At 38.5% G+C, this 21,302-nt stretch overlaps 3 protein-coding genes across 10 annotated transcripts; 2 read left to right on the forward strand and 1 right to left on the reverse strand.

Moving 5' to 3' along the window:
- The first annotated feature begins 1,727 nt into the window (after positions 1-1,727).
- LOC137137606 (gamma-aminobutyric acid receptor-associated protein) lies at positions 1,728-4,850 on the forward strand. Its single transcript, XM_067524072.1, has 4 exons — positions 1,728-1,947; positions 3,220-3,298; positions 3,406-3,524; positions 3,679-4,850. The coding sequence occupies exons 1-4, from the start codon at positions 1,858-1,860 to the stop codon at positions 3,757-3,759; spliced, it is 369 nt and encodes a 122-aa protein (XP_067380173.1). The 5' UTR covers positions 1,728-1,857; the 3' UTR covers positions 3,760-4,850.
- A 942-nt stretch (positions 4,851-5,792) lies between these two features.
- Positions 5,793-13,659, forward strand: gps2 (G protein pathway suppressor 2). Of its 6 annotated transcripts, none has more exons than XM_067523698.1 (12): positions 5,794-5,958; positions 6,394-6,511; positions 6,774-6,883; positions 6,999-7,111; positions 7,211-7,317; positions 7,415-7,494; positions 7,799-7,970; positions 8,184-8,267; positions 8,393-8,469; positions 8,663-8,758; positions 9,239-9,323; positions 13,432-13,659. In XM_067523698.1, exons 2-12 carry the CDS (start codon positions 6,418-6,420, stop codon positions 13,437-13,439), a joined length of 1,026 nt encoding a protein of 341 aa, XP_067379799.1. In that variant the 5' UTR covers positions 5,794-5,958; positions 6,394-6,417; the 3' UTR covers positions 13,440-13,659. The 6 variants fall into 6 exon arrangements, with proteins under 6 accessions (XP_067379801.1, XP_067379799.1, XP_067379802.1 ...); XM_067523701.1 differs by having other exon boundaries at positions 13,435-13,659; XM_067523700.1 differs by lacking the exon at positions 13,432-13,659 and having other exon boundaries at positions 5,793-5,865; positions 9,239-10,034.
- Positions 10,037-17,932, reverse strand: LOC137137441 (eukaryotic translation initiation factor 5A-1). Of its 3 annotated transcripts, XM_067523704.1 has the most exons (6): positions 17,531-17,931; positions 15,664-15,836; positions 15,433-15,537; positions 12,529-12,660; positions 11,852-11,924; positions 10,037-10,877 (listed from the first exon to the last, which is right to left on the reverse strand). In XM_067523704.1, the coding sequence occupies exons 2-5, from the start codon at positions 15,829-15,831 to the stop codon at positions 11,862-11,864; spliced, it is 468 nt and encodes a 155-aa protein (XP_067379805.1). In that variant the 5' UTR covers positions 15,832-15,836; positions 17,531-17,931; the 3' UTR covers positions 10,037-10,877; positions 11,852-11,861. The 3 variants fall into 3 exon arrangements, with proteins under 3 accessions (XP_067379805.1, XP_067379807.1, XP_067379804.1); XM_067523706.1 differs by having other exon boundaries at positions 10,037-11,924; positions 15,664-15,833; positions 17,531-17,932; XM_067523703.1 differs by having other exon boundaries at positions 10,037-11,924.
- Between the last annotated feature and the right edge of the window lie 3,370 nt (positions 17,933-21,302).

Below are 21,302 nucleotides of genomic sequence, written 5' to 3' on the forward strand. Positions count from 1 at the left end.
ACAGTAATAGGCACAATTGCGCTGTAGCTGCTGAGGAACCTTTGTGGGAGTCACATGGTGGTTAAGTGTTGGATGAGGTACTGGGAATGGATTTGTCACTGACCTGGAACTCTTGTAGGGGCAAGAATAATATGACAAAGAGGACGAATAATAGAGTCTAAGTCGGACACAGTTTTCAAGCCTTAGTGTAGTCTGTCAAGGAAACGCTTAAGAAGAACAAAATGATCAAGTTGTGAAAACACATCTGTCATTAACGGGGTAGATCTGTCACTTTCAAAGCAAACCCCCGAAACACCCTGTGTTAACCTAAAGCTGCCGACAGTAACTACAGTGTTGATCCTCTAAAATGCTTATTTTGGACCAAGGGGAGATAATAAAAAAATAGTAATAATTCTGTCTATATGTGACTCGGCATATTTTCCTTTGCTAACCCACAGTCTAAAGTCCCAGAGATGGAAAAGATAAGATGCCTGTATTTATGTTGACTTTACTATGATTAAAAGGAAACAAATTTACCAGATATAGTTTGGATGACGCCAGTAAATTTACATAACCTGGCTCAAAAATTAACTGGTTTGAAATAGAAATGCTTGTTCCCTTTTAAAGCTGTATGCTTGTTGAAAGAAGTGTGCACACAGGATGGAAAGTTTTTTGTTTTTTTTAATTCAGGCAATCTGTCACCTTTCAACACAGATCATAGGATTATGAGGCACAGTGGGCAGGTTGGGTAGAAATGTCACATGAGCGATGAGTCAGCTCCTTTGCACAATAGAGAGGTTGGCCACTTTTTCAATGATTGATTTAGGATTTGTAAATGCCAAGCTGATTTAGATCTTGGCAATTTGTTTGCATTTATATATTTATATATTTCCATTGCTTCTAAATTAATTCTGAATACACAGAAGTGCTGTAGTGGTAAACATCGGTGAGTATATAGTGGAGCTTAAGACTTCTTTAAATCAGTACAGTTAGGTATAGTTACCATTACCATAGCATTAAAACTGCAGAAATAAGTCAGTAGCCGTTAGGTGGCCCTAGGAGTCCAGCAGATCCAACAGTCCCCAGCTGACCCTATCTGGTCCCACAAAAATGTATGAAAATAAAATATTATAATCTTTAAAATATGATAATCTTTATATTGCATCAAAACAAGGACAGCACTGTAGAATCTCTGGGGGGGGATTCCCACTCGGTGACAATGTATTTTTTTTCTGTAATTTAAGGCTAAAAAGGAAGCATTTTTTTAACTAAAGAGGAACCTCAAGCTAAATTAGTGGTCATTATGCACTGTGCACGGAGTAATGAGTGAATGCACAGTAATGTACGCTACAACACCCCCACCCTATTCTGTGGATTTACCAAGGCTTGGTTTGCAAAATCTAATTGATTAAAATATCGCCTTATTTTACTTTCTTGTCTGTGGTTGCTAACTGCAGGGCCTCGGTCATATGACAAGGACAGATGCCTCCTCACTGTCCTTCCCTGCGTCTTTACGCGCAGTGGTTGATCAAAATAAAATAGTTCCACAGAAAATTGTCATTGTACATATGTCAATCCTTAACAAAATGATTGATTACAAATTAATACATTTTACCTAAATAAACAACGAGCTTCACTATACGATACGACGTGAATATAAGCTGCAACAGGGTGAAGTAACGCCCTGCGAACTAGCCTCTCCCATACGTCATGTTGTTATTGTATCCCTCCGCAGCAGTCGTACTAGGAAAACAGCTGTAGCCAGCTAAAGCTAGTTAGCATCGTTTGTTTTTGTCGTGTGTGTCAGCGATCCGAGCATTTACTTGAGAAATTCCCTTCTAAGAGTGACCGACGTGTTGTCTGTCATCTCTTTTAATAATGAAGTTTCAATACAAAGAGGAGCATCCTTTTGAGAAAAGGCGGTCCGAAGGCGAGAAAATAAGAAAGAAGTATCCGGACAGGGTACCTGTAAGTAGCTAACGATAGCTTGTTTGCTCGCTCGATGCCGTTAGACTACTAGCTACACTGCTAACGCTAATCTCAAACTATTGTAACGCTTGTTTTGTTAAACTAATTGTTTGTGACACTCAGTGTGCGCAGTTAAAACGTATTTATAATTATGTGGTTTACTTGTAGCTAAACATAACTATAATTATTCTGATTCATAGTTGATTGTCACGTAAATGAATCGCACACCAGTTAGGCAGGCTAACAAGCCAAAGCTAGTAGAGGTTAACGTAGAAAACCAGGCCAGGGACTGACAGCTTCGTCTATTTTTTTTTTTTTTCGGTGTTTGTTTTTAGATATTTTTACTAAATCGTGAAGAACTGTTTCTAAATGCAGAGTAATGTAATATAACACCTCGCTGGTTTTAGTCGTTGTATGGAAAGACAGACTGGCTGCGGGCTGAACGATCATGGACTGGTTGTGTGTTGAAACGCTAACACCCTAAAATAGTTGATGTCAACACACGGGGCAATTGTTTACCCCAATCTGTCTCTTGGGGATATACGGCATAGTCCATTGCCTTTTTGTCATTCAAAAAGTCCTAATGCAAGAGTTTACTAAATAATAGACGTACTTTTTGCATTTTGAAATTTGTGACGATCTTTCATTGTTTTTACAATGGCTGTCTAGTTTCACTTGCTTTCATTTTTTCATCTGGTATCACTAATTGTCTGATTTCTTCAGCAAAATAGTTGTTAATGAAAAGGAAGAAAGCTCAGACCACAGTTTTCCAAAACGTGTTAACCATTTAACATATTTTTCTTGTTTGTCGTAAACTCAAATGGATTTTAATCATGGAACTATAAGAACATTACGAAATATTGCAATATTTTTTTTAAATTATTAAATTCTTTTGGTCCATGTTTAAACTTAACACTAATGTGTTATTGGCATGTGGGTATGTAGTGTAACAACTCCTATTATTAGACTGAATAAAATAAACATAGTTTAATTTTGGGTTGCCTAGTCCTACACTTGAATAACAACCACAGAAATATACCGGTTAGTGATTACACAATAAAGAGAAGATGTGTCTATATATTTTTTAAACATATCCTTCAAACCCTGTTTAAATTAAATGATGAATCAGTTAAATATATTTCACTGCTCGCTTGACTGATGCCTGCTTTATTGCCTTCTCAGATCCGTTTTCTGAGAAGAGGGAAGCATACTATTTGTACCTCTTACTTGATACATGCAGCCATTTGTGCAACAGTTGTTATTTATTTTCAGGTTATTGTGGAGAAAGCCCCAAAAGCCAGAATAGGAGATCTGGACAAGAAGAAATACCTCGTCCCTTCTGACCTGACAGGTATACATTGACTTATGTGTGTCTGAACAGTATTTAAAGACATTTGTATATAACAGTGAAGTCTTTAATATTTTGATATTTTTTTGTTTTGTATTGTCTCATATCAGTGGGCCAGTTTTACTTCCTCATTCGAAAAAGAATCCACTTGCGAGCTGAGGATGCTCTCTTCTTCTTTGTAAACAACGTCATTCCACCCACCTCAGCTACCATGGGACTGTTGTACCAGGTAACAATCGTACAAATTTTCTACCTCGCTAACTACCTCTGAGACACTTTTTATCGGCATACTCCATTCTTGTTCTCTAATTTTATTAAAGTGGGCTTCCATTTACATTTATAATTCTATACTGACAAATCTTACTTCTTACTGCCTTTTTCAGGAACATCACGAAGAGGACTTTTTCCTTTACATTGCCTACAGTGATGAGAGCGTGTATGGGAACAGCCAAAGGGAAATCTGATCCCACTACCATCCCCCTTCCAACCAGTACCGACCTTTCTGAGACCTCCACCATTCATTCATTCATTTAAATATTAAATCAAGCTGAGCAGCCTAGAGTTCCCAATAAAATATCGAATGCACTTTCACCGCCCATAAATTACCCTTCTCCCATAAGTCTGAATTATATTTTCCTCCACTTTTCTTTTCAATAGTGATTGGGTTAAATGGTCTCATGGCCAGTTATTTTATTAGTGTCATAATTGATTATACTACACTAAAAAACTTAGAACAATGTTAGCACTAAGATAATTATAGTTACTCCAGGGTTAAGGGAAGAAAAACTTTCAATCAGGTCTTACTGACAATTACAATAGTTATTGTTTACTTTTGTTGGCATGCAGGGCAATGAAGTGTGTTTTGATTTTAGGGGTAGGAAATTAACAGCATTTAACAGGCAGATAATTTGGTCTCTGGTATAGTAAAGGGTAACTGTTTTGCAGCAGTTCTCCTAGGGAAAAAACAGCCTTATGTGATTGAGTAAATGTGTGTTTTTTATTTTTTTAATTTAGCAGCCATTTAGATCTGTCATTGGCTTTCGGCTTGTCCCTTCAGGGGTCGTCACAATAGAACATGTTCCGCACGTTGATTGGGCATGTCGGATGCGTTTTCTGCCGCAACCCTCTAATTTTTATCTTTACTCGGGACTGGCTCCAAGGTTGCCCTTGTTGGCTGGGTGGGGCCACACCTGGTGGGGTGGGATTCGAACCCGTAGCCTTCTGCATCACAACCCCCAGCCATTTAAGTCTGTGTTTGAGAAATTAGTTCAGTTAGTGCAGCCTTAAAGCTGACCTTATCAAGGAGTATAATAGAATTCAGACTAAATAGTCATCTGCTTTCAGTGGTAAGACCTATTCTGTTGACTGCTACTATGATTATTATTGTAATTGTTAATTTTAGATTTAGCTTGATTTCTAAATGTATTGTAAAGCTGAGTGCAATTTTCTTTTTAAGTTTGTCTCCTTTTTTTTTTAGTTTTGAACTCTGTATACAGCTGCATTACTGGATCTTTCTCTCCATGACCATACATGATAAAATGTGATGAAAAGCTGATTGTGTTTCTTCTCTTTATTTCATGTCTTTTACCACAAACAATTCATGCAATTTCTTTAGAATTGTGTTTCCTTTGAGTCACCCAGTCTAAATTTGTGCTTTGGATTACAGATTGATGATGTGAACTAAATAGATTGAATTCCATTTTACTTTTATCACGCAGAATTTATGGACATTACAGTGTGTATTACATTCCTAGCTTTTGTTCCTATATTTGCATGGGCTGTAACACCGTGTATGCCTTTGCAAGTTAAAGGTACTTTTGTTTTATTTGTTCAAGAACATTTTTCCATTAACATGCTATATAGTTAATTGGTCCCAAAGAGAAATTTCCATGTTACAGTACCACAGACATTTAGTACATTTAAAAAAATATTTGTTAGTAGAAATGAGTATCAAAATGTTCCAAAATTGTGTAGTAGCTAAATATGTCTGTCTTTAAAGGCAGGCAGCAATGGCAGTACAAAATCTTTAAGCTTTGTTTTTTATTTGGAATTGATAATGAATATTACCTGAATGCCTGTGCAAAATGTGGTAGACCATAGCAAATCGTAGAAGAGCTCGGCGTAGCAGAAAGAGGAGGGGTAGATTGATTTAGAGTTTCATGCTTGCCTAGTAATATATATAGTAACTAATGGTGAAATGCCACAGATAGGAATCTTTAAATTTAAATGAAAAAACATTACTGAAACTAGAGAGTTATGGTTTGCATTTAATTTAAACATTGCAAAAAAAATTGCAGTCTATTATCTTCACTGACATCTTGCAGTCCAACAGTTCTATAATACAATACAATGCTGTAAATAAACAGAAATTACAGAGGTAATTGGATGCAGCAAGCAGACAGCCTATACAAGATATTTTCCAGATAAAGATTGAACGAGAAACTACTATTCCCAAAAGGCAGTTCCCGAAGGAAATGGCGTCATTATTGACTCCGGAAGACAAACATCGCCACCCAGGCTTGGGAACATTTTCGTCTGTTTATATTTTGGGGGAGAAGTTTTGATTTTAAGTTAGTTAATTACTTACTTCATAGTGAAGTGGCTTTAATTTAAAAACCGGGGGACGGTTAGGTTCTTATTAAACGACTCAAAAAACAAGAAAAGTAAGATTTGTATGTAGTATTATTCTGCTAATCTCAAATGAACGTTGGAATAGATTCTACAAAATGCGCGAGTGTAGAACAGCTAGGTAGCTAGCTGGCTGGCTAACGCACCTTACAGATTTCTCTCGTGTATAAGGAAACTTACAATTGTTCTATTGCTCTTGGTTTGCGCTTTTAAGTTCCGCACATGTCTTGAAGTACAACTGAGTAGTTTATAAATTGCACTAAGATGTACTGTAACGAAGCATAACCTTAAGCTAACAATGCTAACTTAGCTAGCGTAGGCCTTTAACCGGTACATCTGTGATATTGGTAGCGTTACGTCTTATATAGTCAAATACTAGTTAAACTAACAATGCATATTTTGAGGCAGTTAAATGTGCCCCATGAATCTTTTATAATACTAGTTTTAACGTACATTTTGACACTTCCCAGCTGGCCCCTCCACTGCCTGTCACTATGCCCGCCCTGCTGGAGAGACCTAAGCTGTCCAACGCGATGGCCAGAGCCCTCCACAAACATATCATGAGAGAGAGGGAGCGCAAGAGACAAGGTGAGCTCTCACTATCTGTCAAAAGTAAAATTGTATTACTAAGTATATATTGATATTCTGTTGGTCACCGTTAACAAATGATCCGGTCAATATGGCTTTGTGTTATTAGTATAGGAATGTTAAGTCAAAATCTAATAAAATGCCATTAATTGATTTGCCACAAAATTAGTTGCGTTTAAATTATACAGATGTGCAATTTGTGTAACATCTGCATCTATGCATCTTTCCCTTAAATGGTTTTCTAAATTAATACTATTTTCAGAGGAGGAAGAGGTAGATAAAATGATGGAGCAGAAGATGAAAGAGGAAGAAGAGCGGAAGAGGACAAAAGAAATAGAAGAAAGAATGTCACTGGAGGAAACCAAAGAACAGGTTGGAAAACTGACTAACACAAACTGCTTCTTAGCTTTGCTGGCTTACCTTGGTTTTGCGCAAATAATAAAAGGTGTTTTCTTATACTCTATTTTCTAACTCTGTTAAACTGTAGGTCATGAAGATGGGTGAGAAACTTCAGGGCCTTCAAGAAGAGAAACACCAGCTGTTCTTACAGCTCAAGAAAGTTCTTCATGAGGAGGAAAAGAGGCGCAGAAAGGAACAGAGGTAGTCAAGATGTTTTCAAATATGTGATATGGTGTGATACTAGGCACTGTAATGTTGAAAAAAGATTTTTTTAACCGAAGTATCCCGGGTATTTCGTAGCATATCTGTGTTTCATATGTTCTCTAGTGATATAACAACACTGACACCAGCCAGCTACCAACCAAATCTTCCAATGCATGCAGGGCAACACCTCCTCAGCATTCAAGGTGAGACCCACTTAACATGTCTAGTGCATCACTTCACCTTAAGTTGACGGGGGAACTGTTGTCTCATCCATTTGATTTATCTGTCTTCCTTTCTCAGGCAGTCCAGTGAGCCACAGTCGACCTGGTGCATTGCTCGGAGAACGTAATAAACAACTATTTCCAGCTGCTGTGATTCCAGTAAGTAAAGAACTGTTCACTCAGACCACCATCCGTCACAAAGTTTCTTCTTTAGTGTGTATACTATGTTTTGTTTATTTTTTTTGGATTTCACAAGGCACACTCAAGTTTTGAAGACATTTAATCCCTGACTACCTTCTGTGTGATAAATCTAAAAGTACATTTCTTTGTTATAGTAGCAAATAGCTGAGTAATATGCATACTCTTAAACCTTTAATTCCACACTGGACAGTCATATTTTTAAATGAAGAAGAATTCGAACACCATTAATTAACAAGCACCTGTCCACATCCTCCTTTTTAAGACACGTCACTATCAGACACCTGGTTTCAGCTCAGGCTCAGCAGAGCATGGACAGTTCAGCGGGGGCCAAGCGGTCCATGAGACGTACGGGGTGGCTCAGGCCCAGCATCCCTCCTCCTACGCCCCTGGACCATCTGTACCTGTCAGCTTTGCGAGCAGCTCCCAGATCAGAGGTACAGGATACATGTCTGTGTAAATATCAGAGATCAGAGGCCATGTGAATTTTTTCTTTGTACATAAAGTCTTGATCACAATAACTGGATCAGCTTTTGTTATCTGGATAAGAGTTTTAGATTTAGTCAGTCAGCCTTATCAATAATCTGTGGCACATCAAATGTAGAATGTAACGATTGCATTATGACTAAGCTTTCTTTGTTCTCTCTCAGGTGCGTCTGCATTTCAGCCCATGCCATACATCCCCCACCAGCAGACTGGTTATCCCGTCCACAGCCACTTCACGTCTCAGGCTGGTTAGTTCCTCTCTTGTCATTTTTCTTATGTTTGCAACAGTGTCAAACTCTCTTTGTCTATTAAATGATCTTACCAGATACCTACTACACAACTGCACAAACAGTAACTCCTGCATTTACTGCAGGTTACATCCCTGGAGCTGGAATACCCCTCCAGAAGCAGCTGGAACATGCCAACCAACAGTCGGGCTTCACCGATGCAGTAAGTACATTTGTGTTTGAGATGCTTCACTATAGTCTTGTACAGGAACCCAAAATACATATATCTGCTTTATTTATGTGATGCTGTTATTTAAATAATTTGAAAACAGCCCTCATAATACTTACTGACTTAACTTTTTTTTAAAGGTGTTTCCCATTTATCTTATAAATGTTTTTGTTCTATGTATTTTCAGGGTGCTTTGAGGCCCATGCACCCCCCAGCTATGCATCCTTCTGCTCCAGGCCTGCTGCCCACGCCATCAATGGCAGTTCAGATCCCCACTGCAAAGGTGAGTTGATACAATGAGCCTGACAAAGTTGTTACCATGGCTGTAGACTTTAAAACTGAACACATGCGATCACTGGTTTGCGCCTCCATGTGCCTCTTGTCGTCCTCCCTGTTTAGGGAGTATTAATGTTGAAACTTTCATGTTAATGTTTTGTCTGTGTTGTTCACTGCAATTTTGTCCTTGGAACACAAATGACTGTATTTCAACTGTGTACAATGTTGACTTTTCATTGGGCAGTCTCACTGATTAGAGCTGACCACATATCTCAAAGACGGAAAATAAACAAACCCTTCTTGATAACAAATTATACGTTAATTTGTTGGATTGAGCTTAACACTTGGCACTGATGTTGTTTAAACTGCATGGGCTTGTGCTGTTCTTAGTAGATGTAGGTCTCAGCCTGTTCACCTACATTGCTATTTCTAAATTATAATGCAGAAAAACATATTATAATTAAGTTTGTAACGTTTTTGTTGGCAGGCCCAATTCCAGAGCTCTTCCCAGGGTGCTCCTCGCCACACCTTCCTCCCCCACAGCCAGGGCGGGCAGAGGTTCTACCCCCATGGCAAGTAACTCATCGCCATGTTCACCTTCACTGTTACTGAGAATTCACTGCTTCCCTCAAGATTCTGGAGAACCTGTTTGTATGAGCAGTGTATTCGACCTCTTCAAGTCATTAGGCAGAATCATTCAACATATGAAGTCTTTTAATTCTTGTACAGTACATTGTTTTTAAGTTGTGTTTTGACTTTACGGGTGATCAGCAGCTTTTGAAACATTTAACGTTGATTTTTTTACAAGTCTTCATATTGTAATTTGTAAAATAGCTTATTTTTACCTAGACTGTAAAGCCATTCTGCAGGTGCTTGCGTGCACTAAAATGTTTATATGCTGTATAAAGTCAGATTGCATGAACCAGAATATTCTTTGGAAACTAACATACTTAGTAAATCAGTGGGGAGTTGAGCACCTCTACAAAAAACACAGAATTTTCAGCAACACTTAGCAATTGAATATGTGGATTAAATCTACATTTCTGCTAAGATCACAGACACATTGATGAAAACTGTTTCACTGGGTTGCTGACTATTGGTTGATAGAATTAGAGCAATTAGGGTTGTTACTGGGTTGTTACCAGATAAAATAATCATGACCATTTTCGTGACAAAATTACACAGGATTTGCAGTGTTTTTTGGGATCATCTGCAGCATAAATCAAGGACTGTTCTGTTTTAAAGCTTTTACGTTGCCAAATAAAAACGATAAGCAAAAGCCATGTCCAACAGTTTATCATCTTTATTCTTTTGATCATGGAGACATTCTGCACAGTTTGGATATGCTGTGTCAGCACAAAGTAAGGATATCAAACTGCCACAACTTGTTTGCCTCCTGAATCATCACTCAGTTTAAGAGTACATAATACTCTTGTCATTTTTCTAAACAGTTCTATGTGAGGCCCGGTCTGTTGGTTTCTGCAAAGGGATTTTAAGGAGTGAATCATGATATACTGAGGTTTGGCTGAAGGACTTGAAACTGAGGAAAATTTGTGTAATTGGAGCAGGAGTTTCTAAGCCTTGGGGCGAAACATAACCTTGGGTTTGCCATGTGGGTCACTTTTAACAGAGTCAGGTGATAAACAGAATGTGGGGCTGTTTATTGTGCCATACAGAAAAGACACAAACAGAAAACAGTCCTGGATGGCTCATACCAAACAAGCCTTAACAGAACAATGCAGATCTAGAGTTGAAGCCCTTGATAAAACAGAGGAACATTAAAAACAGAGTTTTGACATTATCACCATTTTTTCCCCAGGACGTAGGTAGCTACTGAACATTTGTAGACTTACAAATATCGTTAGTGAGAGATGTTCCTTTACAAGTCTTTTTAACGTGTACATCCAGACTCAGATGTGGCTTTATTATATGTGCAATAGATGGTTTTTACCATTTGACATTTCCAATTAACTTTCTTTTCTAATTAAATCCAAAGTGGGTCAGAAAACAGAGTAAGGGAGAGAGTATGAAAAGCAAAGACAAAACAAAAGGAAAAAAGAGGGAGAATAGCATTGACGAGCCAATATCCCCTCCTTTTCCGCAGGTCCAGTGCATCTTGTTTGCCCCTGAAACAATTAAAAGGAGGGAGATAGATGAGTGGAAAGTAAAGTCAGAAATCAAGAGGAAGAGGCTTGAGGGAAAGAAAAAATCAAAGCGAGGGAAACACATTTTAATGAGACATTAGCATTTTTCAGCATTTTGACTTGTGTCTGCACAGGAAATACTCCATAAACAACTTTAAACATATTTATGTGGACACTTTATTCTACAGCCCGCAGTTTGCAGGTGAGGAAGTGAAACCAAGAAACGTGCATAAAACAGTTTGACCCAACAATTACAATGCCACAAGCTGTTCCTTAGTAGGAAATACAGGAAGGCTACATCAGGCTGTAAAATGAAGTGCGTCCCACAGAAAGCAATACACTGCTCAAAAATACATTATTAACCATAGGTTTTAATTTATATATTTGATACATAAAAACAACACATATGTTCATGATCGTTTTAACATGAAAAAAGTACAACTGGGGGTAGGCAAATCCGCAGTAATACACTGCTCAGCAACCATCAACTAATATTAGCTTCAAATTTCTATTTATTTTTCTTTACAATTTTGTAAATTCTAAGTCTTCAAATTTAGGCTTATCTCTAACATGTCCAGTTCAAACTATATATGTGTAAAACATAATTATGTGATGCTATAATGTTGCAAGAAACATAAATATTTCCAGTATAGTGGATATGCATAATTGTAAATAACACTTTAAAATTGCATACAAGTTGAAATTAAACCTCTGCAACCTGACTGGAGTTGCCTCCCCCTTTCACCACTGATGAATAATAAACTGTACATGACATTGCACACACTTGCGCTGGCATGGCACATGCTGCTGGCTCGTGGTGTAATATCCAAACACACACATACATGCATACTTTTACATAACACACACTCTTCTTCAGGCAGGCTTGGGTCAGGCGGTAGTTGTAGAGGGTTGAGAGGGACAGCTGCATGGCGAAACAGCTGTATCTCTGTATTTACCTGCAGTGGCTTATTTACCCAAGGCTTTGATGCCGATTGCCGCTTCTTCATCCATTGCATTTAGAACGGTGATCTGAAATATGTTTAGAGGAATCAGAATAAGGCATTTAATGTCCAATATCTCTCTTAATATTTTTACTCGAAAGCTCTCGTAATCCAAAAGAAAGTTTACAGAACTGTTGATAAACTCATCTAATAGCAGATAGAGCTCAATGGATATTGTGTTGCCCTGAATTTTGCCTCTCAGGCCACATGCAGGCTATCCTAGTCTTTTACTAGTGAAAGTTGTTGGGGCTGGATGCAGCGAGGGTCTAGACAATAAAGAGGCTGATTCCGCCAGCCAAAGTAACAATCTTATAAGTAAAACTCAACTTATGGGATAAAAAGTCGCAATTAGGAAATATTAATTGAACTTTTTGACTTAAAAGTTTTTCATCATGTTATTTTTTTTTCTTTTACTGGACACTGCTTATAGTTGAAAGACTGCTACCATCTTAAGAAGCTTTTGTATTCGTTGCACATCAATAATAATAATTTCCTATATTGTTTTAAATGTTTATTATAATGCAAGAAGCAACATTTGCATTTTAAAGCTTTGTGTGTTTTGCACTGAAGTTCCATAATGTGATTTAAGGACAGAAAGCTAAAAAAAGAGCATAAGAGGTGACAGCACTGACCAAGATCTCTTCACCAGCTTCATGCTTGCTCTCTATCTCTTTACCCAAGTCCCCCTCAGGAATCTTCAGGTCTTCTCTGACCTCCCCGCTGTCCTGTAGCAGGGACAGGTAGCCATCTTGGATCCCAATCAGCTGGGAGAGTGAACACAACAGCAGATACAGAATTTTGATACATGCAGGCTTGGTTGTATTACAAATTCTAAAAGGAAAATTCATTTTACATCTACACTGAATTAAGCAGTGGTTTCCAAGTGAGCGTGTTTGATTCATACTAGCACAAACATTTCACTTTGAATGATTTCCATTACACAAACCAATGAAGTCATCAGCTTTATCCACCCAGAATCATTAAAAACTCTTTCCATTGCTGTGACTGTGGAGGCTCATGGGGGATACTCTGCCCACGTCTAAAACACTGCAGACATTTACTTCCTGACATAAAAGAGTATAGGGAGCAATGGGACAAGTATGGTTTCACTTGTACAGGAAATCCTTCAGCATTTGCTTTTCAGTTTGGCTAGCTCTGAGCATTCCACTGAACACAATATGTTTTATTCCAACTGGTTTGAGAGTGTTAGCACTCAGGAGCCTGTTTAGTTAAATGTCACACTGACTTCACAATAAAATCTATTCTAAAATCATCAAAGTATCATTGACCATGTATACATGGTCTTAAGTGGCCGGGGTTACTCAGAGAAATCAGCTTTCTCTGGTAATTGGGGAACGGTGTTTACATGCACTTAAAAAACCTGGTTATACATGCAGCAGAAGAGTAACCGGATTTCTCCTCCATCTCTGACTTATTTATTACATATTCTAACTGTATAATGGCAGAAACCGCTTCTTTTTGACTTTTCTCTCTCTCTCTCTCTGCATGTGTGTGCGTGTGTGTTCGTGCCGCAGCAGAGTGACAGCGCAGGGCCTACCAGGCACAGGCACGGGAACCCAAGAAGTGATAGCCCCCTGGGCCAGAACCCATGTTTGAAGTGAGTGTTAATATTTCTTGTGTGCCATAGACCTCAGCTGGAAGAATCCAACCAACCACAACAAACTACAAAACAACCCCAAAGAGACAAAAAAATTACGAAAAAAAAAAAACAACACCAAATGACCCCAAAAGAAAGAAAGTAATCACAATCTGTTAATGAATAAATGAAAGAGACACAGTCACCAAAAGTACGAGGAGGACAATTCCAAAGAAAAAATAAATAAATAAAACAGACCCAAAGGGACAGAAATGCTGGGACGACCATACAAGCAGTTGTTTTTTGTCTCTTTAAGTGTGGGGGTCTTGGGTGCAGGGAATTTAACCTATCTGTGCCCAGGGACCCATTTTCTCATAGTCTGTCCTCAATATGAACCCCACTATTCATATTGTTGAACATTTGTGTTCATAATAGCCTCCCTCATTGCACTGTCCATAACAATTTGCACACATGTATATAACCTTCTCAAAGCACGATATTATAGCCATTGTATACAATATCCCATTGTATACGTGTACTGTTTATTTAAACTATTGCTATACTGTTTATACCCATGTACATATGTAAATTATTTTGCACTGCTACTAATGCACTCCTGGTTAGATGCTAACTGTATTTTGTTGCCTTGTACCATAACATGTGCAATGACAATAACGTTGAATGTAATCAAATCTAATCAAATAAGATGAAATGGTAAAATAAACACCGGCAATTAAACCTGCATTTATTTATTTGTGTGTCTTTAGCTGTTTTTTGGTGTAGGACATTGGCATACAGTGTGTTTTTGCTGAAAAGGCTTCTTAAAACATCTGACATTAAACAAAGCAGTAAGGTTTGGCTTTAAATCCAAAACAGTGAGCTGAAAGATGCTAAAAAGCTCCAAAGCCAAGGATTACAGCATTATTGGGCAATGAAAACAACTCTTCCGCATCTTCCTATGCACCTAAATCTATTTTTTTTAAGACAAAAAACTTTCTGCTCTGCTCTTTCTCACACTTGCATCTCGCGAAATGTGAACACTTAGGACTTTGCTTTGATGTTTTGTCCTTGACTTAGATTCTTGCTGCCTTGTACCTCACTTGTAAGTCGCTTTAGATAAAAGCGTCTGCTAAATGACTAAATGTAAATGTATGTAATTTTGCTCAAACAGACATTTCCACTTGTAATGTTGGGAAAACACAAGCGCTACACAACATTAACTCTGTTGTATTCAGGTGTCCCAGGAAGCCATGAGTGTGTGACAGTGAGCCAGCTTGTACAATAGGAGGACTGAAACTGAAGCAGCCAAATGGATTTAAGTAATCATTAATTATACCTGTGCTTCTCCTACCGTGACATGTCAACGTGTTTTGTAGACAATGGCTCTGTTGTCTTCCAGGTTTGATTTTACAGGCTTCTGGACTGGTAATGATCAGCCAAAGATATTTTCTTACAGAAAGAAGCTCCACTCTCATTCATTTTGACATTTCACATAATGGCTGTTTGGTTTCTGGGCCTGAGTGGTTTGAAGACGGGAAGTTACATAAATTAGCTAATGAACGTACAGTAATGTTACTCTCCGTTTATCTGTAGCGTTACTGTACCTCACAAGGATATAGATGCACCATATTAACAGATTTTCAATTTGATTCACATGTTGAAATGTATGACATTATTTTTAAAAATTATATCGTGACCAGTGACACATTTCCCTGTTATTACTATGAGTTGCATTAATCCCTTTACATTCTTGTGTTTGTGGAATTATTTCTGAAAATCTTGCACTTATGAAAGGCCATATGCTATTTAGGAATATTACCAAGGACGTGATGAGTGACTTCCCATGCATAACTTATATGTTTCTCATAATCAAATTAAATTGTCGTTCAAACAAAGAGAAGATGGTCTTAGTTTTCCGTTACATGAGCAGCTGCCTCACCTGATAATCCATTCTCTTGATGTTGGGAACATCCATGTTGTGGGTGGAGGGACAAATATCTTCATACTTCTTACCAGAGAAGATGTCAATACCAACCAAGTGCACCTGCAAGAAAAACACACCAAGGATGAAATTTGAACCAAAACAAAATATGCATTTTAGATATTAGATTGATGATAAGGTTTTGTCTCTGACACCAATGTATCTAAGCGCTTTTCAGGACTTACTGACCTTAGCGTGGCCGTGTTTGCCGGTCTTGGAGGTGGACATCTCAACGATCTTGCAGGGTCGACCTTTCAGCACAACAAAGCCATTTTTGCGCAGGGCAGAGCACTGCATCGGATAGGTGGCCGATGCCCCGGCATCACCTGTCTGGAAGTCCAGTTCTGCATCTGCCATGCCTGCTGTGGAGGCCAACACACAGGATGTAGAAGATGTGGGTACAAACTCAAATCTATTTCAGAAAAGCCTATTTATTTAATATTTGTTATACGAGACCAAATATTGTGTAGGATATGGATTAATGTATTATAAAAACAAAATGAGACGCAAAAGCCTTTTTTCAGTATCCTTTTAGTCCCACCATAAAGCAGCAACAAAAACTAAAAACTAATAATCTTAATCAGGATGCTAAAGTAAAGCTCGTCATTGTTATATCAATACAAGAACATGCCAGTAACCCTGGGTGAATGAGATCCTTATTCATTATTCTGTGAAGCAAAAACTGTCTAAGACGGCCAACTGCAATTTCAAGCCAGTTAAAACGAGACCGCTCATCACAGGTTCCGGTACCAGCTTTTAATAGCGCACAGCTTCCTACAAACCTTGTTGTAACACTCAGAAATAATGAAAGTTTCTACACCCTGAAAAAGCCTTTACTTGTTTAAATAGCACATCCACATTTTCTAAATCCAATTTACATATTGATTGAGCCACCAAACATAAACATACTGTAATGTCTGTTTATGTCATTACCTTCTTACCCATCAGCCCAAGCTCACTCACTAAGCATACACTTATTATTCAAACATATAAGTGCTGCTAATTCTAGCGCCAGTTTCAATCATCAATGTTTGTGACAAACTGTGCGTCGAACTTTGTAAATGTCCCGGTGGTGCAGCCCGGCTACCTGCCACGAGTACACGCGTTACTACAGCAAAGTTCCGCAACTTCCTCACAACCCTCAACGAAATGAAGACCCCGCTGTGAAGTATGATAACGCAAAACTACTTTCGCACGCCAGTCGTGGGTTTAAATGGTCAATTGTGGTGACTTATCAGCGGCTAAAACGTTCGACCAGGGCCGCTAATCCGCGCTAGTGACCCTATAAATTACGCTCCAAGCGGGCGTCACCGGGCGTGACTTCTCCCGCTACCGCGCCTGCTGTGAACCGGACAACTAGCGTTAAATGCCGCAGCGAAACGTATCGGTAAGTCGCACCCCGGGGGGCAACGTGTCGCACGGGGGGTCCGCAGTGTTGAAGCGAGAGAGGGGTCGGACTGCGGCCTAGAGCGTCCACAGAGTGCCGCGGCCCGTCATCGGTAACGCGTAACGGTCGGTGTCCCCGCATCCACGCGCACCGCCTGCAAGCAGACCGAGGCCCTTCACAGGAGGACGGCTCACAGTTAAAAAACCTTTAAAGCATCCAGACCCTCCTCACTGAAGATTTCAAATCTCTGTGCAGACGGCGGCGGTTATCTCAAACCTGCCGTGACAGATGTGGAAATCTAATGCATTTTGGCCCGCTAGGTTAGAGTAATGACTAAGCTAATAGTCGGGACGGCGGCGCAGAGAGGAGACAACATCAGGGACTTTCATCGTGTTGAGTCAATGAGTGAAAGCAGCGACAGTCCACTTCAGCCAAGTCTTGCACTTATCGGAAACTTAAAAGAGATAATAAAGCCGGAGGAGTCCGCGTCAAGCTCCCGTTAGGATGAGAAGTTAGCTGCTGGTCCTGTGCTGGTACTTGGTGGGGGGGGTGGGGGGAGTTTAAAGGGAATATATCATAATAAAGCTTCAGACAGACATGTGCAGGGATAACTCATCTGCTCAGGCGCAAAGACGCCCCGTCTATTGGATGTTTTGATAAGGAACTTACCCTAGTGATAATGTGTCTCCTCTCTTGTGATACTTATCAGCCTTCCTCCTTTTAATTCCTCCTCCTCCTCCTCTGATGCTGCCTTCCTGTATCCGTGCTAACGGGTCGCCTGGCTGGGGTCTGTCTCCTCCTCGGTGCCTGCTATCAGCTAAGCTACTCCTTTTATTCCGCTCTCATTCCAGGCGCTGTTCTCCCCGCTCTCTTCGCCCGCTTGATGGATGTGGGAGATTTCGGTTTAGCTACCTCGTCCGGAGGTAGTTACACAACTGCTAAAGTCAGCCGCCGGGCCGAAAAGAATCAGAGCCCCAAATCCCGCTGTGTATGTACTGTCCGTAGACCACACTCCACCTTCGGTCGCTCCCTCTTCCAGCTCCTCACCACTGTCACCAAAGCGAACGATGTCAACACTGGACTTCCTGTTGGACCTGTCACAATAAAATCTCATCCCACTTAGAGTCATTACAGTGGACTATTATTTATTTATTTGTTTAACCAAATGTTATGGGGAATTAGTTATGTAGGTACATTAGTAATAAAAATCAGTTTGAATAAGCTACAAGTAGCCAATGCAATGAATTCTAGAATGATAATACATGGTAAGTGCAATAACCTGTTTACATTCTGTTTCTGAATACGCATCTATATGTGACATCTAAAAAAAACACAGAATGTAGCATTTTTTACATTTTAAAAATCTTTTAAATTTTCTGTAAACGTTACATGAGTATTCCCTACTTTACATTTCGTTTTGTTCATATTGCACACATTCATATTTGTTTCTTTTTCATGTGTTGTTTGATAGCAAATGTGCTTTTATTCTAACACGGCACTGAATAAAGTTAAGGGAGGGTAATTCAAACACAAACTAACAAGTGGAAAATTGCTTTAACTCTGTGTTTTGTCCTAGAGTAAAAGTGCAATTTACTGCTTGCACATTTTAAAGTAAGTAAATATGTAAAGAGTTTGAGTGCTTGTGTTTCTGATAGTTTAACAAGAAGGTTTTGTGAAAAGAGCATGCCTGTCAGCAGTTCAAAAAGTGTTATCCTTTTAGGTATTACACTATATGCACATTACATTACACATTACACTATAGGCTCAAAAAAGAGCCCCTAGGATCAATTAGCTAGTCTGTTATAAGCGGACTTGTCAATATTTTTAACAAAAAGAAAACATTTTTTACAAAACAATTACATGCAGGGTGCATTCGCTACTGTTCCGGTCGTCTCTGGTCTAAGTTCATGTAACTTGATGCTGCAGGTTTTCCTAAATGTTCATGAAACAAACCGCGGAAACTGGACACGTTCTGCGCATGCGTAACGTTTCATTCTCGATTATCCTGGACCACTCAGCTTTCTCTCCGGACTCACCTCGGATGGAGCACTTACTGCACATTAACGCAAACCACAAATGTATGGCTTTATTTACCCCGGAATCTTTTCAGACAAACAATCACACACACACACACACACACACACACACACACATATTTTTTTCTTTCAACCTTTATTTCTCCAGGAAAAACGTCCTTGAGATTAAAAAACTATTTTTCTGCAGTGTCCTGGCAGCAACAAAAACAACTAAATAGTTCCAATCTCATAAACATATCCAGTAAAAGTAATTTAAGTTTTAGCTTTGTTGGCAACTCATTCCATGAAGAAGGTGCAGCAAGACTGAAAGCCTTTTCCCCCCTTTTTTCTAACTCTCGTGACAGACAACAAAAAGAGGTACTGAGACCTTAGACTCCTGAACTCTTCTAGTCTAAAGGATATTGAGGGAGCAGACCAAAAATAGATCAAAACATGCCAGTTGTTCAATCTGCGCAGAGATATGGAGGACCAATTAATTAATTCCTGCCCAAGACAATTGTGTGTGAGAGCTTTTATATTAGTGATAAACATCACAAAGCAGCAGCATCTAGTTTCCTTTTAGCTTTAAAATATAGACAAGACTAAAATAAAAACCCAGATGAATTTTTATCTTTTCCCCAACTCTTGAATATGTAAGGCAAAGGAGAGAGTTTCATCAATTAAAACTTAAAGGTATTTGTAGTTAGAAACATATTCAATCTTTGTACCCTGTAAATTGATAATAGAAGCCAGAATATCTGATTTTGATTTTGTGGTTGAGAAAAGAATAACGTTTGTTTAATCAAGATTTAATACCAGTTTTAAAGAATAAAAGTTTTGCTGAACATAGTTAAATGCTGTTGTAGTCAGGAGAGGGCCTGATCTGGTGTTGATCCAATGCAGTACAGTATCATCAGCAAAGAAATAAAATTTTGCATTCGACACACTTTGTTCAATGTTGGTGATGTAAATAATGAACAAAAGTGGGCCTAGAACTGATCCTTGGGGCACACGCTTAATAACTCTGAGAGGAAGAGAAGTATAGCCCATTACCTGCGCACACTGGGTTTGATCAGAAAGATAAGTATCAAACCAGCTAACAGCTTTTTCCAATAGTCCAACTCCAGAAAGCCTTTGCTTTAGCACTGTGTGGTCAACTGTGTCTAATGCTTTAGGAAAGTCAATAAAAAAACAGCTGTACAATGCTGCCTTGGAAGTTCTTAGAGCTGCTGGAGTAATTTTAGTTCTAAAAAACTGGAGTTCTATGACCTATTTGCTGAGGGTTGTAGTTAAAAACATAGTTAACCCCCAAATGAAAATTCAGTCATAAATTTCTTAATCCTGTGTCACATTAAACACACACCAAAAGCACTGTGACCTCACTGATAATGGCCTTTAATGAATTGATCTTCAAGAGACAGCAATAAAATCTAGTACCAAAACAATTTCTTCAGCTGAACTACAATAAACAGATAACTTTGTAAATTACATTTTGTTAATGGCCAGTAGCTACAGATTAGTCAATGTTGGTATTAATAGAAAACATAAATTCACTAATTTTCATTTAACATGAAGTTTATTTTATTATCACTGAAATGCATCATGTTCATTCACGTCTCAATCTTATTTCTTCCTCCTACTGGTAAAATACTGCAAAGATCCAAGTTACCTTTTATGTTCCCAATGTGCTAATAAATAGTATTTCTACATAGTCCTTCTATAGCAAAATTCAGTTTTCCATTTTAAAAGGTTTAACTACTGTTACATCTTTCAATGTGTGTCTCTCTAGACATTTGTTCTGTTGCATAGATGTCTAAAAGTCTTAGACTTACTTATTAATACTTGGCTTGGAAGAACCCATTGTAACTGTTTAATTTCTGTTCCTAAAAGTGAGTCTTTGCACAGTAAATACTTAACATACAACAGTAATGACCTGTTTATAAGGTTAATAAACCATCTGAAACCCAGAGAGTAATTAATAGATAAATTATAAATGGATTTGGATACAAAAAGGCACTACACAAAATGCCTAAAAGAGATTCAAAAGAAACTTTCAGTGTCACATTTGTTGTTATTATTATCAAAAATTACCACAAAGAAATGCAGTACAACTGCAAAGAAATACAAAAATCACACAGGCTCAAACTTAACCCAAAAGATACAAATTTACCATAAAGAGATTCAAAAAGAATACATAGACATGAAAAAACGACCACAAATACATTCAAAAACTCTGTAGTGATGACAAATTACAAATGACCACAAAGAAACAAACAAACAGAAAGACCAAAAAGAAATGCAAAACAGATGACGACCGAGATGGGCAAGAACAACAGAACAACAGGATTATGAAAAAAAATGATTAACAGAGAAAATTAAATGACTACAAACATATGAAGAATCAGTGGTAAGTGACTGAAAACAAT

The sequence above is a fragment of the Channa argus genome, chromosome 12 (assembly GCF_033026475.1).
Source record: "Channa argus isolate prfri chromosome 12, Channa argus male v1.0, whole genome shotgun sequence".
Lineage (NCBI taxonomy): Eukaryota > Metazoa > Chordata > Actinopteri > Anabantiformes > Channidae > Channa > Channa argus.

What these genes read in the sequence shown, in the direction of transcription:
- LOC137137606 (XM_067524072.1), top strand. Translation starts at nt 1,858, where the DNA reads ATGAAGTTTCAATACAAAGAGGAGCATCCTTTTGAGAAAAGGCGGTCC. An exon ending in CGTCCCTTCTGACCTGACAG is followed by an intron (nt 3,299 to 3,405) that starts GTATACATTGAC and finishes GTCTCATATCAG; the next exon opens with TGGGCCAGTTTTACTTCCTC. An exon ending in CCATGGGACTGTTGTACCAG is followed by an intron (nt 3,525 to 3,678) that starts GTAACAATCGTA and finishes TGCCTTTTTCAG; the next exon opens with GAACATCACGAAGAGGACTT.
- gps2 (XM_067523700.1), top strand. Translation starts at nt 6,418, where the DNA reads ATGCCCGCCCTGCTGGAGAGACCTAAGCTGTCCAACGCGATGGCCAGA. An exon ending in TGGAGGAAACCAAAGAACAG is followed by an intron (nt 6,884 to 6,998) that starts GTTGGAAAACTG and finishes GTTAAACTGTAG; the next exon opens with GTCATGAAGATGGGTGAGAA. An exon ending in TTCAGATCCCCACTGCAAAG is followed by an intron (nt 8,759 to 9,238) that starts GTGAGTTGATAC and finishes TTTTGTTGGCAG; the next exon opens with GCCCAATTCCAGAGCTCTTC.
- LOC137137441 (XM_067523706.1), bottom strand. Translation starts at nt 15,831, where the DNA reads ATGGCAGATGCAGAACTGGACTTCCAGACAGGTGATGCCGGGGCATCG. An exon ending in GCAAACACGGCCACGCTAAG is followed by an intron (nt 15,538 to 15,663) that starts GTCAGTAAGTCC and finishes TTTTTCTTGCAG; the next exon opens with GTGCACTTGGTTGGTATTGA. An exon ending in AAGCTGGTGAAGAGATCTTG is followed by an intron (nt 11,925 to 12,528) that starts GTCAGTGCTGTC and finishes AACATATTTCAG; the next exon opens with ATCACCGTTCTAAATGCAAT.